This window comes from Ctenopharyngodon idella, chromosome 2 (assembly GCF_019924925.1).
Source record: "Ctenopharyngodon idella isolate HZGC_01 chromosome 2, HZGC01, whole genome shotgun sequence".
NCBI lineage: Eukaryota > Metazoa > Chordata > Actinopteri > Cypriniformes > Xenocyprididae > Ctenopharyngodon > Ctenopharyngodon idella.
This window is the reverse complement of record NC_067221.1, coordinates 36,872,459-36,885,749: the sequence shown is the minus strand read 5'-3', so window position 1 is coordinate 36,885,749 and position 13,291 is coordinate 36,872,459. Positions and strand designations below refer to the sequence as shown.

Here is a 13,291-nt window from a genome sequence, read left to right as displayed (position 1 = left end):
AATGTTTGTGCACTGCAGTATTATTGTCTCTTATTATGAGACAGAACTTGACCTGTATCCCCAAGTGGACACCTTTGGCTTTTTTTCAAAAGTAAATATTAATATGCGATTCATATTTATTTTTCTTCTTTTTCATATAGATAAGCATCATGCATAAGCATTCTTCTGTTTTAAGTCATAATTTGTGTTGAATCATGCATAACTCACTGTAATAAGGCAGCACAATACAGCGAGAGGAAAAATAATACGGTAATGCTTTATTCATGTTTCTCTTCTCACACTTTGGAACACGTACAAAATGATTTATAAATGAGCATCACATCCATCTTTATTAGTTTGATAATGAAATAGCATGTAAAGATTGCAGCAAGCGGAGTCCTACGACTACAGGAACGTTCTCTTGATACCAACAAAAGGAACAAGAAAACATTTCGAGGACCACCAATTCATAAACGACAGATAAAATACACTTGAATTCCCACACACTGATATACCATATATATTTACATCATATAGAATTCCATGAAAACTAAAGCACTTTAAACTGTTTACCCCCCTTTTTTTTTTTTTTTTTAAACATCTTTTGAGGAGATACAGGCATGTCCCACAGGTAAGCATTTTTTTCCCCCGGTTCATACTCGTACAAGTCCCTTCAGTGGCAGGATTGGCTAGTAGGAGCAGTTTGCAATTTGGACAGTTCAGAAGTCATTCAGGTAGCCATAGCAACCATATCAAAGAGTTAAAAGGTCAAGGGGCGGGACTTGTCAGAATATGAGCAGGGAAAAAAAATAATGCACACTCGGGCTCTTCACATTCCTGCAACCATTTTTCCATGATACTCTTTACCCTCTTCTGTCCCAGACACGGGTGGGGTTTGGTCTACGGTTTCCTGTACTGAATCTTGAGTGGGTGGCTTTTGGGGCACCTCGGCCTCCTCTTTCCCTTGGGTGTCTCTTTTGGTGAGTGTGCTTTTCCCATTATCAACCTGATCAAAGAAATCTCTCATGGCCTCCTCATACATCTCATAAGGCAACTGTCCATTTGCGGCGGAATCAATAGCTCTCTTGCGATCGCTTGAGCTGGTATCGGGGTACTCAGTCAGGAGTTTGGCTGCGAGGAAGGTTGACTCTTCGTCCTCATCCACTGCGTCATCATCGTAATCGTCTTTTCTTTTGCTTGGAGCTTTGTTTAACTCGGACAGGAACAAGCCTCCCCGTCTACCACTTGGGTTGAAGTACTTTGCCACGGCTGTTTTGTAGGGCCTTTGCTTCAGCAAAGAAAATTTTGCATTCTTGTTGCCCAGATTCCCTAACCCAAGCACTTTCAGGATGTCCTCAGTTTTGACATCATGAGGGATATCGCTCACTGTGACTTCAGGCTGTCGACCGTTGTAATACTTGATGACCCGGCTCTTGTACCGAGGTTGGCTGGGCTTCCTAACCAGCTGGTTCTCAGGAAGGCGTTGCTGTTGCTTTCTGGTTTCCTCCATGAAGAGCATTCCAACCAAGTCCTCTGGAGGCACCTGGAGCTTCATTGAAATGGCCGACAGCAGTTGTTTAACTGCCCTAGGGTCGATTAGAGAGGGTCGGGATAGCAACCTCCTCCTTCCTTCCATCAGGTCCCGTTTTTGTGCTTGGTCTGTCATCTCCAAGACCTTCAACAGGTAGTAATCCACGAGTTTTGTGTCATCCTCTGGGTTCTCATCGTCCTCTTCTGTGGGGATAGCTCGTCTTTCAATGGCCTCGCCTTGCTCGCCGTTATCTCCTAGCCCTCTTTCGTATTCTTCATGGCTTCCTTTTACTACTTCCTCCGTCTCGAGCTGCTCCTCTAATGGCACCCATTCCTCCCCTCCGGTCACGTCCTCGTACGCCAGGTTCCTAACCCTGTAGAGGTCGTCATCGTCATCACCGTCTTCGTCATCCTGGTTCTCTCGCTTCTGGTTCTGTGCGGCTGACAGTTTACCAAGCTCTTCGAATATAGAGCGCATGTTTGCGAGGCTCTGAGGAGTGTACTGCTCATCCAAATCCTCAGTAGCCCGCTTGTTGTCTCTGCGGTTCTCCTCATCCTCGAACATCAACGGGTACTTCTTGTGCGGCTTCACAAAGCCCCCGTAGTCTCCAACAGGGCTCTCCGAGTCTGCCAATGGGCGTCTGCTCTTGTGAAGGCGCCGCTCATTACCAGGCGCTGGCTGGCTTTCCGGGCTCTCTCCAGTCTGTTCGAGCATCCGCAGCAAAGATCGAACCCACTGTGGCACCTTGTTATCAGGCCAATGGGAGGTGTCATCACGCGTGGGTGTGTTCTCATCCTGTAGAGAGGCGAGCTGCACTAGAAATCGGAATTTGTCCACCTCATCATAGTCCCCGGTAGGGCTCTCTGGTCCATCAGCTCTTTGCTTCAAGCTTTCGATGTACTCCAGGGCTTTGATCATATCAGAGCTGGGAGCAAGGAAGCCAGCTTGGTCTCCGCCTCGCAGGCGATGGTGGCGCACCGAGGCACCCTGCACGGTTAGTGTTTGGAGGAGGGTAGCGAGCAGCACTGCCAACCCTCTGGTGGACAGTTTTGGTAGTGACAACATCATACCACCTAGGGATAAACAAGCATAAAACTAGTTAACACATGCAGTCTTATTATTTATTTATGTTGCACTCTTGGTTTAAAATAAATGCCTGAAATGTAGCTAAAATCTTGAAAATAATAATAAAAAAATGTTTAAGTTTAAACTACCTATGTTGGTAAACTACTTGGAGTTGTTTTACGACCCAAAATTGTTTCCGAGACCGAGCAGAAGAGACGCTCGGAGCGCCAGAGCAGCAATGAGCTCAGTCAGAACACAACATGTTTTTAAACGACAACAGCACCGGATGAGTCACCGCCTGTTGTCAAGGTAACCTTTCACTTGTGGCTACGGTTCTTTAAGAACAGATCTATTGATATTTTTCCAGAACAAATTGTAAGAACAAATCTCGATTAAAAAAAAACAAAAAAAAAAACAGTCTAGACGGAATACATTTGACTTATCTTTTCGCGACGAAATCGATCTGATAATCTCGAGATGAGAGATGCTGATGATGAGTGATAGTAGCCTATCTAATCAAGCAATAAAGAAAAGGGAAAAAAGCTCTACTTCTCCTTAACCCTCGCAAAGCAGACTAAATCATACGTTAACTGTCTTCACACAGCATCATTCTGTAATTACAAAAATTAAAACGAGCCGCCGTACCTTTTGTGTAGAGCTCAGAGAATGTGAATGAGCGTGAACAGCATGTCCTCCGTGTTGTCTCAATGCGCTTCGGTTGTGTTTCAGCACCGGACAGCTCCTCGCGCTATATGAGGCGGCACCTGACCAATGCGTCACCGATGCACACGCAATACCGAGGCTGTGCATGCATCCGTACCATTCACACCGCTTATTTCTAGTGGGAAAATAAACTAACATCTTATATTAACCGCTTAGTCTGTGTTTTTAGGTGTGTTTTACCATAGTTACTACAATTTAAGTAATATTATAATGCAATAAAACTGCTATCAGCTGCCAATGTAAATAAGATCAAGCTAAATGGCCTCATAAACAGTTTAAGGAATTCACATATTCATTTAATAGTATTATTTTTATAATTGTGAAACTACATAAAATTGCAAAATGAACCATTTCTGTTCCAGGTATACATCGGTAACTTTTTATTTTAATCTATAGTTTTGAGTATGAGGCGTGCAATGTAAAAATGGTTTCTTGGTTGTTTTTCTGTACACACAGGCATCACAGAGTTAAATCGTAAGGCGATGAGTCACACACACGCACAAACGCACACTGTGGGACTCACTGATAAATATACAGCTGCCGGTTGTGGATCTCTCCCACTGTCCCTAGACACCTACAGTCCCGAGCATTTATTAGATCCTGCGGTGGGGCCTGTCAGCAGCTGAATTAGGTGCCCTAGTGACATTAGTGCCAAGATGACATGGATCTGTACTTGATCACTTTTCCTGGAACACAGACAGAAGTCTCTGCGGAGAAAGCTTTGTCCCTTTTTTTCAGGCACATCATTTGAAGTATTTTTAGCTGCAGTTTCCAAGTACAAAAAGGAAAGAAAATAGTATAAGTTATTTTTGACAGACTGCCTTGTATTGTCCTGTAGTCTTAAAAATAAATACCTATAGTTGGAACCAAAAATGATAATGCTGAATGTTTAAAGAGTTTCGCAAGAATATTTATTCTTCTTGAAACTCATCCACGCGCTGCTTTGAAGAACCTAGAAACCAATATGCATAAAAGTTCTTTATTAGCGTCTATTGTTCCATGAAGAAAGGCCGGATTTATGCATAGGCATTCTAGGCACGTGCCTATGCTCGCACGTCCAGGGGGCCAATTACAATGAGGATAAATAATATATAAAAAATAAATAAATAAATAAAATAAATAAATAAATAAATATATAAATAAATAAATAAATATATATATTATTATTATTATTATTATTATTATTTTATTTTATTTCACTCTAATGCTAAACTCTGTAAGATTATTGCCTTGTAAATTAATAAAATTTAAAATATGTCCTCGCATCTCATTCTCACTATTTCGTCTTTTTTATCATGAATCATTACTATTGGTCAACATTTACATTAGTCTGTGGGTTTTGCAAATATTTAACCAATGAAAAGTAGGCCTACTTAAAAAGAGCTTGTGACTAAACCTCGTAACGCCATTGGATCATCAAACTGTCCGTCAAACCTCATGACTCCACCCGCCTCTATCGTGAATGAAGTGCCGTACGCAGTTTGGACCGTCTCTGCTTGTTTGCAATGCAAAGGTAACGAATGAACTGGTTGTTTGAATAAGTACATCGCTTTCTTTACACAAGACAAACTATATATACAGTGTAAAGGCTATTGTTTTATGTATTTGAGGAGCGGAGAAAAGGGTCTAGCATACTGTATTCAACAGCCTGTGTGAAGCACTTCATCTTTAATATGAGATTTTGGCCAAATGACAGAAAAACTAAGCGTCCACATAGCTATAATAAACTTAATAACTTGTAAGTTGATGAAAACGTAAACTTTTCATTGTTCAAAAGGTTCTTTTTTAGTAGAAAATGGCTCTTTAGATTAACTGTTCGCTGAAAGGTTCTTTGGAGAACCAAATAAGGTTAGTCAGTGGCTTCACTTCAAAACCCCCTTTTTGAAACCTTTATTTTTAAGAGTGTGCTGACCTGAAGAACCTATAATTTAACATCAAGAACTCTATTAATCCTCAGATAACCATATACAGCAAAAGGTAATATTAGTCCCTTACAGCACAGAATCAGACCGGAGCATATATTTCTTCATTAAAAGCGCTCCGCAGTTTGTTGACGTATTGTTTTTAGTGCATACTGATTCTGTACTCAACCCACAGTCAGCTGACTGCTCTCTGGGGAAAGAGGGGTGAGACAGGCCCTCCTGACGTTAGTGGAGGAGTCACATGATCAGATGAGTCATAAGCCTGTGTGTGTGCATTTGGGGATGTTTCCATGGCTGTAAAACCAAACAATCCTTTCTATTTTTGCTTCTTGATTCATAAAAAATACATATCTACTGACTTCCATTAGCAATTAGGAGGAGTGCTGGGTTTCAGCACAGCTGTTCTCCTGAAAAGCTGTCTAAAAACTCCTCCCTGCTTTCTCAATAAGATTACAAGGAAATCAATCCACAACTCACTGAATTGCTCAATTTTCTCCCCTTAACAATATTAGTGATTCTTTCTGTTGCAGTGATGATCATTGTAACAGAACCTAGAGAGTGAATTGGGAAAATAACGCTGAAGAGATGACTCTGAAACACGTCTTGCTGGAATTGGCTATAAATAGGCGTTGTGGAGGTGTGAGCAGGAGGTTACAGTCATGTGTGCGTGGACTGTGACGGATGATCTGATAGGCTGAAAGACGTGTAGGCGGGTTGACGAGGGATTCTCTTGGTATAAGCAGGATTCTGCACATTAATTGCATCTAATGAGATGCAAGAATGAATGCGTTTATGTTTTCAGATGTAACTGCTTTTTTTTTTTTTTTTGTCTAGTTCTTCACCTGTTACCAGCTGTGTGGCTAAAATAAGATCTGTTAAACAGGGGCAGAACTGGCCTTTAGATAACCATGGAGACAATAGAGACATAGAGAAATCACAAATGAGATCTCCTTAAAGTCAACATGAAAATGGACCCTATTGAATTTTAAAGAAAATTATGAAAAAATGAAAATTTGCTCTTAATTTACTCACCCTCAGGCCATCCAAGATGTAGTTGACTCTTTTTCTTCAGTAGAACAGATTCTAAGATTTTTAGCTGTAACTGTGGTCATCAGTAATTCATATAATGGAAGTCAATGGGTGCCGTCACTTTGAGATTCAAAAAAACATATGCAGACAAAACAATACCTGCAGCTCCTGACGATACATTGAGGTCTTAAGAAATGAAACGATCAGTCCATGCAAGAAACTGAACATTATTTACAACATTTTTACCTCTAATCCGCAGCCTTGGCAAACATTAAGAAGTAAAGAAGATTTTTAATTGAAACTGTGGTCCTCGGTGATTCATACAACCCGAATTCCGGAAATGTTGGGACGTTTTTTAAAGTTGAATAAAATTAAAACTAAAAGACTTTCAAATCACATGAGCCAATATTTTATTCACAATAGAACATAGATAACATAACAAATGTTTAAAGGGAGAAATTTTATTTACTAAATAAGCTCATTTTAAATTTGATGCCTGCTACAGGTCTCAAAAAAGTTGGCATGGGGGCAACAAATGGCTGAAAAAGCAAGAAATTTTGAAAAGATTCAGCTGGGAGAACATCTAGCAACTAATTACGTTAATTGATATCAGGTCTGTAACATGATTAGCTATAAAAGGGATGTCTTAGAGAGGCAGAGTCTCTCAGAAGTAAAGATGGGCAGAGCTGTGAAGCAGTCCGTAAAAGGATTGTGGAATACTTTAAAACAATGTTCCTCAACGACAAATTGCAAAGGCTTTGCAAATCTCATCATCTACAGTGCATAACATCATCAAAAGATTCAGAGAAACTGGAGAAATCTCTGTGTGTAAGGGACAAGGCCGAAGACCTTTATTGGATGCCTGTGGTCTTCGGGCCCTCAGTCCACACTGCATCACTCATCGGCAGGATTGTGTCAATAACATTACTAAATGGGCCCAGGAATACTTCCAGAAACCACTGTCGGTAAACACAATCCGCCGTGCCATCTGCAGATGCCAACTAAAGCTCTATCATGCAAAAAGGAAGCCATATGTGAACATGGTCCAGAAGCACCATTGTGTCCTGTGGGCCAAGGCTCATTTAAAATGGACTGTTTCAAAGTAGAAAAGTGTTCTATGGTCAGACAAGTCCAAATTTGACATTCTTGTTGGAAATCACGGATGCCGTGTCCTCCGGGCTAAAGAGGAGGGAGACCTTCTAGCGTGTTATCAGTGTTCAGTTCAAAAGCCAGCATCTCTGATGGTATGGGGGTGCTTAAGTGCATACAGTATGGGCAGCTTGCATGTTTTGGAAGGCACTATGAATGCTGAAAGGTATATAAAGGTTTTAGAGCAACATATGCTCCCCTCCAGATGACGTCTATTTGAGGGAAGGCCTTGTTTATTTCAGCAGGACAATGCAAAACCACATACTGCAGCTATTACAACAGCATGGCTTCGTCGTAGAAGAGTCCGGGTGCTGAATTGGCCTGCCTGCAGTCCAGATCTTTCACCTATAGAGAAAAATATGTCAAAGACAACCACAAACTCTTTAGCAGCTGGAAACCTATATCAGGGAAGAATGGGACCGAATTTCAACACCAAAACTCCAGAAACTCATAACCTTGATGCCCAGATGTCTTCACACTGTTTTGAAAAGAAGAGAAGATGCTACACCATGGTAAACATGCCCCTGTCCCAACTATTTTGAGACCTGTAGCAGGCATCAAATTTGAAATGAGCTCATCTTGTGCATAAAATTGTAAAATTTCTAATTTTAAGCATTTGTTATGTTATCCATGTTCTATTGTGAATAAAATATTGGCTCATGTGATTTGAAAGTCATTTAGTTTTCATTTTATTCAAATTTAAAAAACGTCCCAACATTTCCGGAAATCGTGTTGTATAATGGAAGTCAATGGGTGCCGTCACTTTGAGATTCAAAAAACATATGCAGACAAAACAAAATTAATACCTGTGGCTCCTGACAATACATTGAGGTCTAAAGAAGCAAAACAATCATCTATGCAAGAAACCTGAACATTTTTTACAACATTTTTACCTCTAATCCACAGCCTTGGCAAACGTAAAAAAGATATTTTAGCTGAAACTGTGGTCCTCTGTGATTCATATAATGAAAGTCAATGGGTGCCGTCACTTTGAGATTCAAAAAAACATACGCAGACAAAACAAAATTAATACCCGGTCTTAAGAAGCGAAACGTTCAGTCTATGCAAGAAACTGAACATTATTTACAACATTTTTACTTCTAATCCACACAGTGGGAAGCTGCATATTGTATTGTTCATCATGAATCACAGAGGACCACGGTTTTACATTTCTATTGAAGAAAAAAGTCACCTACATCTTGGATGGCCTGAGGGTGAGTAAATTAACAGCAAATTTTCATTGTTGGGTGAACTATTCCTTTAAAAGCCTGTATTCTCAAGGTCTTGTGTAATACTTTGCTCTACCTCTGAAATGATTTCCACCAATATCTCTTATTGAGCAATATAAAATGGTCATCCTGCTGCAAAGTGTGGTATACTAATGCACAAAAACAAACATCTATGATCTATGAGTCATTTCCATTCACTTTAGTACCTGGGTATCGAGGGCCACTGAAGTGCCTGTTGGTTTCTGTTGACTCTGGAATTACAACCCTTGATTGAGATTCCAGTAACCACACAACACCGCTGTCAATCTCCCCAGCAACCAGAGATAAGGAGAAATGGACAGAGGAAAAATAGAAAGAGACAGAGAGATGGAAGCGAGGAGCAGCATAGGGGACATAGAATGTAAAAGAATTAATTGACTGATAGATTTCAATGCTTGTATTTATGAGAATGACAGCAGTGAGACGATGCAGCCCTCCCTTTCTATTCTCATTGACATTCATCCTCTTCTCCTCCCTCTCTCCCTCCCTCCCTCCACTGTGCTGTCAGCCCATCCCAGAATACTGAACACAGCTCTGGGTAACTGATGCTTTCATTGAGCCGAATCAAATCAACAGCCTTCAGAACAGGCCAAGCATATAATCTCAACTCAAACTGTCAGTTTACGAGACAGAAAAAATCTTGTATTCTCAAAGCTCTGGGCTGCTTCAGTTCAGATGCATTAATAGAATGAATTATTTTAGTATAGATAGTAAAGATATCACTGATTTTAGTGATTTGAACAAGCGATAAGTAACAAATAACCTGCATTGTTTGTGCTATGAACATGATGACTTGTTGAAGTAAATAGGGTCTATAGGTTTCGTGTTGACTTTGAGGAGATCTCATTTGTGATTTGTCAATGAGAGGCACTATAATGTCTCTATGGTTGTCTAAAGGCCAGTTCTGCCCCTTAATCTCTCTCCCCCTCCCTATTTTTTCCATCTTGCTTGACTCCTTGTCTCCATGGTGATCTTCTGCTTTACGTCTTTCACTCATCTCTCTTGTTCACTTGTTCTGTAAGTGTTGAAGCGAGAGGCTACGTGTGTGGCAGGTGGGTTGTAATAAGGATGGGAAGACTATCGTTTATCTGTCATTTTCTTTCTCTTCCTTTCTGTCTGTCTCTTGTTCTCTCTCACTCACCTAATGAGGCAGATTTTGTCCGATAAAACAAACGGGTTAGTTTATAACAATTCTGCTCTAAAAACAAGCTCCTGCGGAGAACAGGAGGGGGCGAGAAGGGTCGAATCCATGACCTTGTTGGTGTTAGTGTTAGTGCTTTAACTGCTTGAACTACAGGAAATAGTTCACCAAAAAAGTAAATGACCCTCATGTTCCAAGCCCATTTCTTACACTGATTATCCACACCACAACAGAATATAGTGACTAGGTGGTTTTAATCACCACAAAGGTGCAATAACAGTATTAGTTATTCATAAAATTATTTTAAAAATTCTAATATTATAAAAATATAATATATATTTTTTGATTGTCTCTTTTATTTATAATTGCTTTATTTGCACTTATTTTTTATATAATTTTATTATTTTTGTATTATATTATTATAATTATAAATAAAAATATAATTTTAAAGCAATAATAATTTTAGTTTTTTTAGTTTTTTATAATTTAATTTAAATAAAAAATTAAATTGCGCAATAACTAAGTTATTATAAAATTATAAAAATTCTAATTATATAAAAAAGTAATATACATTTTATGATTGTTTTATTTATAATTGCATTATTTGCACTTTTTTTAAAATATAATTGTATTATTTTGGTATTATATTAATTATATTATTATAATTATAAATAAAAATATAATTTTAAAGCAATAATAATAATTTATTTTTGTTTTAGTTTTTTTATAATTTAATTTAAATAAAAACTTAAATTGCACAGTAACGATATTAGTTATTATAAAATTATAAAAATTCTAATTATTTAAAAAAATGTAATACATTTTATGATTGTCTATTTTATTATAATTCCATTATTTGCACTTATTTTGTAATATAATTGTATTACTTTTGTATTATATTAATTATATTATTATAATTATAAATAAAAATATCATTTTAAAGCAATAATAATATATATTTTTTTTAATAATTTAATTTAAATAAAAAATTTAAAACCATTAATAATAATAATAATTATCATTTATTATTTTGTATTTTATTTATAATTTTATTATGTGCACTTATGCAAAATTGTTTTTTTTAATTAATAATAATAAATATAATTCCATAGATTATTTTATTTATAAGTATTATTTGCATTTATACTAAATTATGAAAACATATTAATTTTTTACTGTTTATTTTATTTTTTTACATTTATTTATCATTTTATAATTTACTGTTTTTGTCCTACTATTCACGACCCAATAAAAACAGACCTGGAACCCATTTTTGGGTTGTGACCCACCAATTCATAAGCACCGTTTTAATATGCACATTTGTGAAGATCCAAACCCATCTTTGTGTTTTCTTGTTTATTTTGCTATGACTTTAGTCTTCTTTATTATTAGCCATTTCTCCTTCATTCATTCATTCAGTCAGTCTCTCTCTCTCCTCCCTCCAAACTCCTTCACCTTTCTCTGACTCATGGGTCTGAATGACGTATTCTCTTACGTGTGGAGCGGAGGCTCTTTTCATTTTTCTATCTTTTAACAATGCATCAGTATCCCTAATGAGGAGAAATGGACATTGACGTCAGCCGGTTTCTCCTAGTCTTTCCGTCTCTCTTGCAGTCTCCTACGTTCTCTATTCTGTTCTGTCCCTTTCAGAACTCTTTGGAGCACTGAAATGTCCAAACAGCCACATGTGATGGTGACCTTGTGCTTTTGTCGAATTACCAGCATATTCGGTGGTCAGATGTGTTAGGTTAGCTGCCACATTCACCAGCTGTGATAAGCCCAACACCATCTGCTTCGTTCTGGCACAGTTTGTCATCCTTTTTGAGCAGCATTCGGGAAAATATTAAAGCATTTAGGAAAGTATTCCAGCAGATGGTACAGTATTTAAGATATCTTCAGATGGTACAGCCGCACTGATATTGAGAATAAGTAGTGTTGTGTTTTAGAAGCTGATGTTTCCCCCAAGCATTTTAATTCACTTTTGAGACCAGTTAAAGGTGCAGTGAGCAATTTCTGAGAAACACTGCTGATATTTGAAACCCAAAATTACGCACTCCTCCCTTCATTGCTCCATCCCAAAATTCACGAACACGCAATGCAAGAGTGGATGTCTCTTTATCATAGCTGAAGCGAAGCAAAATAAAGTGAGGATAATGAATGAACAACAAGGAAGTACAAATAAAAAGAGTTGGTTGTTAGTCGCCAGCAGCACACCAGCTCCAGACAAATAATGACACTCAAAACTGTCCTGTCAACCCTCTACGGACACACTTAAGCTTGAGTCGCCATTGGCTAGTACATTTTTTATTTTACTCACCAGACATTTTACATGGAATGCAAGAACAATGCAAATGAAAAAATTCTATATAAATAAAATATGAAAATATAAATATATAAAATATATTGCCATATCATGTAAAAACCTTTTCAGGTAGATCTAAGAGTAGTTAGATACAGATTAGGTAGAGTACAAAAATTGAACAAGTAATCATATTTACATTAACACTGCAGCATTGTCTTCACTGTATAAATTCAATATAGATTAATCATTATTAAAGTTACAAAAGTTATTCAGCCAAGAGCAGTGAGTGATTTTTTGCAGTGAGTCTTTTGTTGTTTGATTAACATTAAAAACACAGACAGCAGCAGGAATATTAGGCTGCTGTCGCTTTAAGACATAATGCATGGATCCAATATACTGATACTGTTCCATATGCGTTTTCATTCTTGACTGTTTACATGCACTTAAAATAACCGACTATGTTTAGGTCATAAACCCTGCCCTCTCCATGTAATCTAATAGGACGTGAGACAAACTAAATAATCAAATTATTACACTTCAAATACTTTTTTTTTTCCAAAGATGGTTTCTGTTATTTTAGGTAGATTTTATCACACTGATGTAAGTTCAAGTGTTAAAATAAGTTTGGTTTTAGTTAGTTATTTGATGCTATAAAAACGGGGGTGTGATGTCATGATTGACAGCTGAGATTGACAGATTCTCTGAACGAAGTGTTCACTGACGCACCAACGGACTTTATTCGGGATTTTTGGGAGGAGATTGGAGATTTCTACATTTCTGTTTATTTCACACCAACATAATGAGTTATTCTGCAGTAAACTGTACTAACCAATTCTGCGGGAGTGTGGGCGGGGCCTTGATACTGCGGCTCCACTTAATGCTCACTACTGCGCAGACTTGGTTTCCAAGATGTTAGCGCCATATTGGGACATAAAGCTCAGCTGCCGTGACCCAGATGGGATTGAGGTTTAGGGGGGTGAGTGTCACGGAGGCCAGCTAGTAAAAGCTGTGAGGATAAACCTCACTCCCCTTGCCTCAAGAGGCGCACTAGCGACTGACGTTAGAGGCTACAGTCTTTAGCCTCCCTGTTAGTGTGCCTGCCTCCCATGCCGGAGACCCGGGTTCAAAGCCCACACAGAGTGGGGTGAGTATGACCTGAGGGGTTATATTAACGTATTCATA

At 38.2% G+C, this 13,291-nt stretch overlaps 1 protein-coding gene across 2 annotated transcripts; it reads right to left on the bottom strand.

The window, feature by feature from the left end:
* Window positions 1-236: 236 nt before the first annotated feature.
* Window positions 237-3,380, bottom strand: scg2b (secretogranin II b). Of its 2 annotated transcripts, none has more exons than XM_051871992.1 (2): window positions 3,221-3,380; window positions 237-2,583 (listed from the first exon to the last, which is right to left on the bottom strand). In XM_051871992.1, exon 2 carries the CDS (start codon window positions 2,576-2,578, stop codon window positions 809-811), a length of 1,770 nt encoding a protein of 589 aa, XP_051727952.1. In that variant the 5' UTR covers window positions 2,579-2,583; window positions 3,221-3,380; the 3' UTR covers window positions 237-808. The 2 variants fall into 2 exon arrangements, with proteins under 2 accessions (XP_051727952.1, XP_051727961.1); XM_051872001.1 differs by lacking the exon at window positions 3,221-3,380 and adding an exon at window positions 2,725-2,864.
* Window positions 3,381-13,291: the final 9,911 nt, after the last annotated feature.

Coding starts and splice junctions, on each gene's coding strand:
- scg2b (XM_051871992.1), bottom strand. CDS start 2,578: ATGATGTTGTCACTACCAAAACTGTCCACCAGAGGGTTGGCAGTGCTG.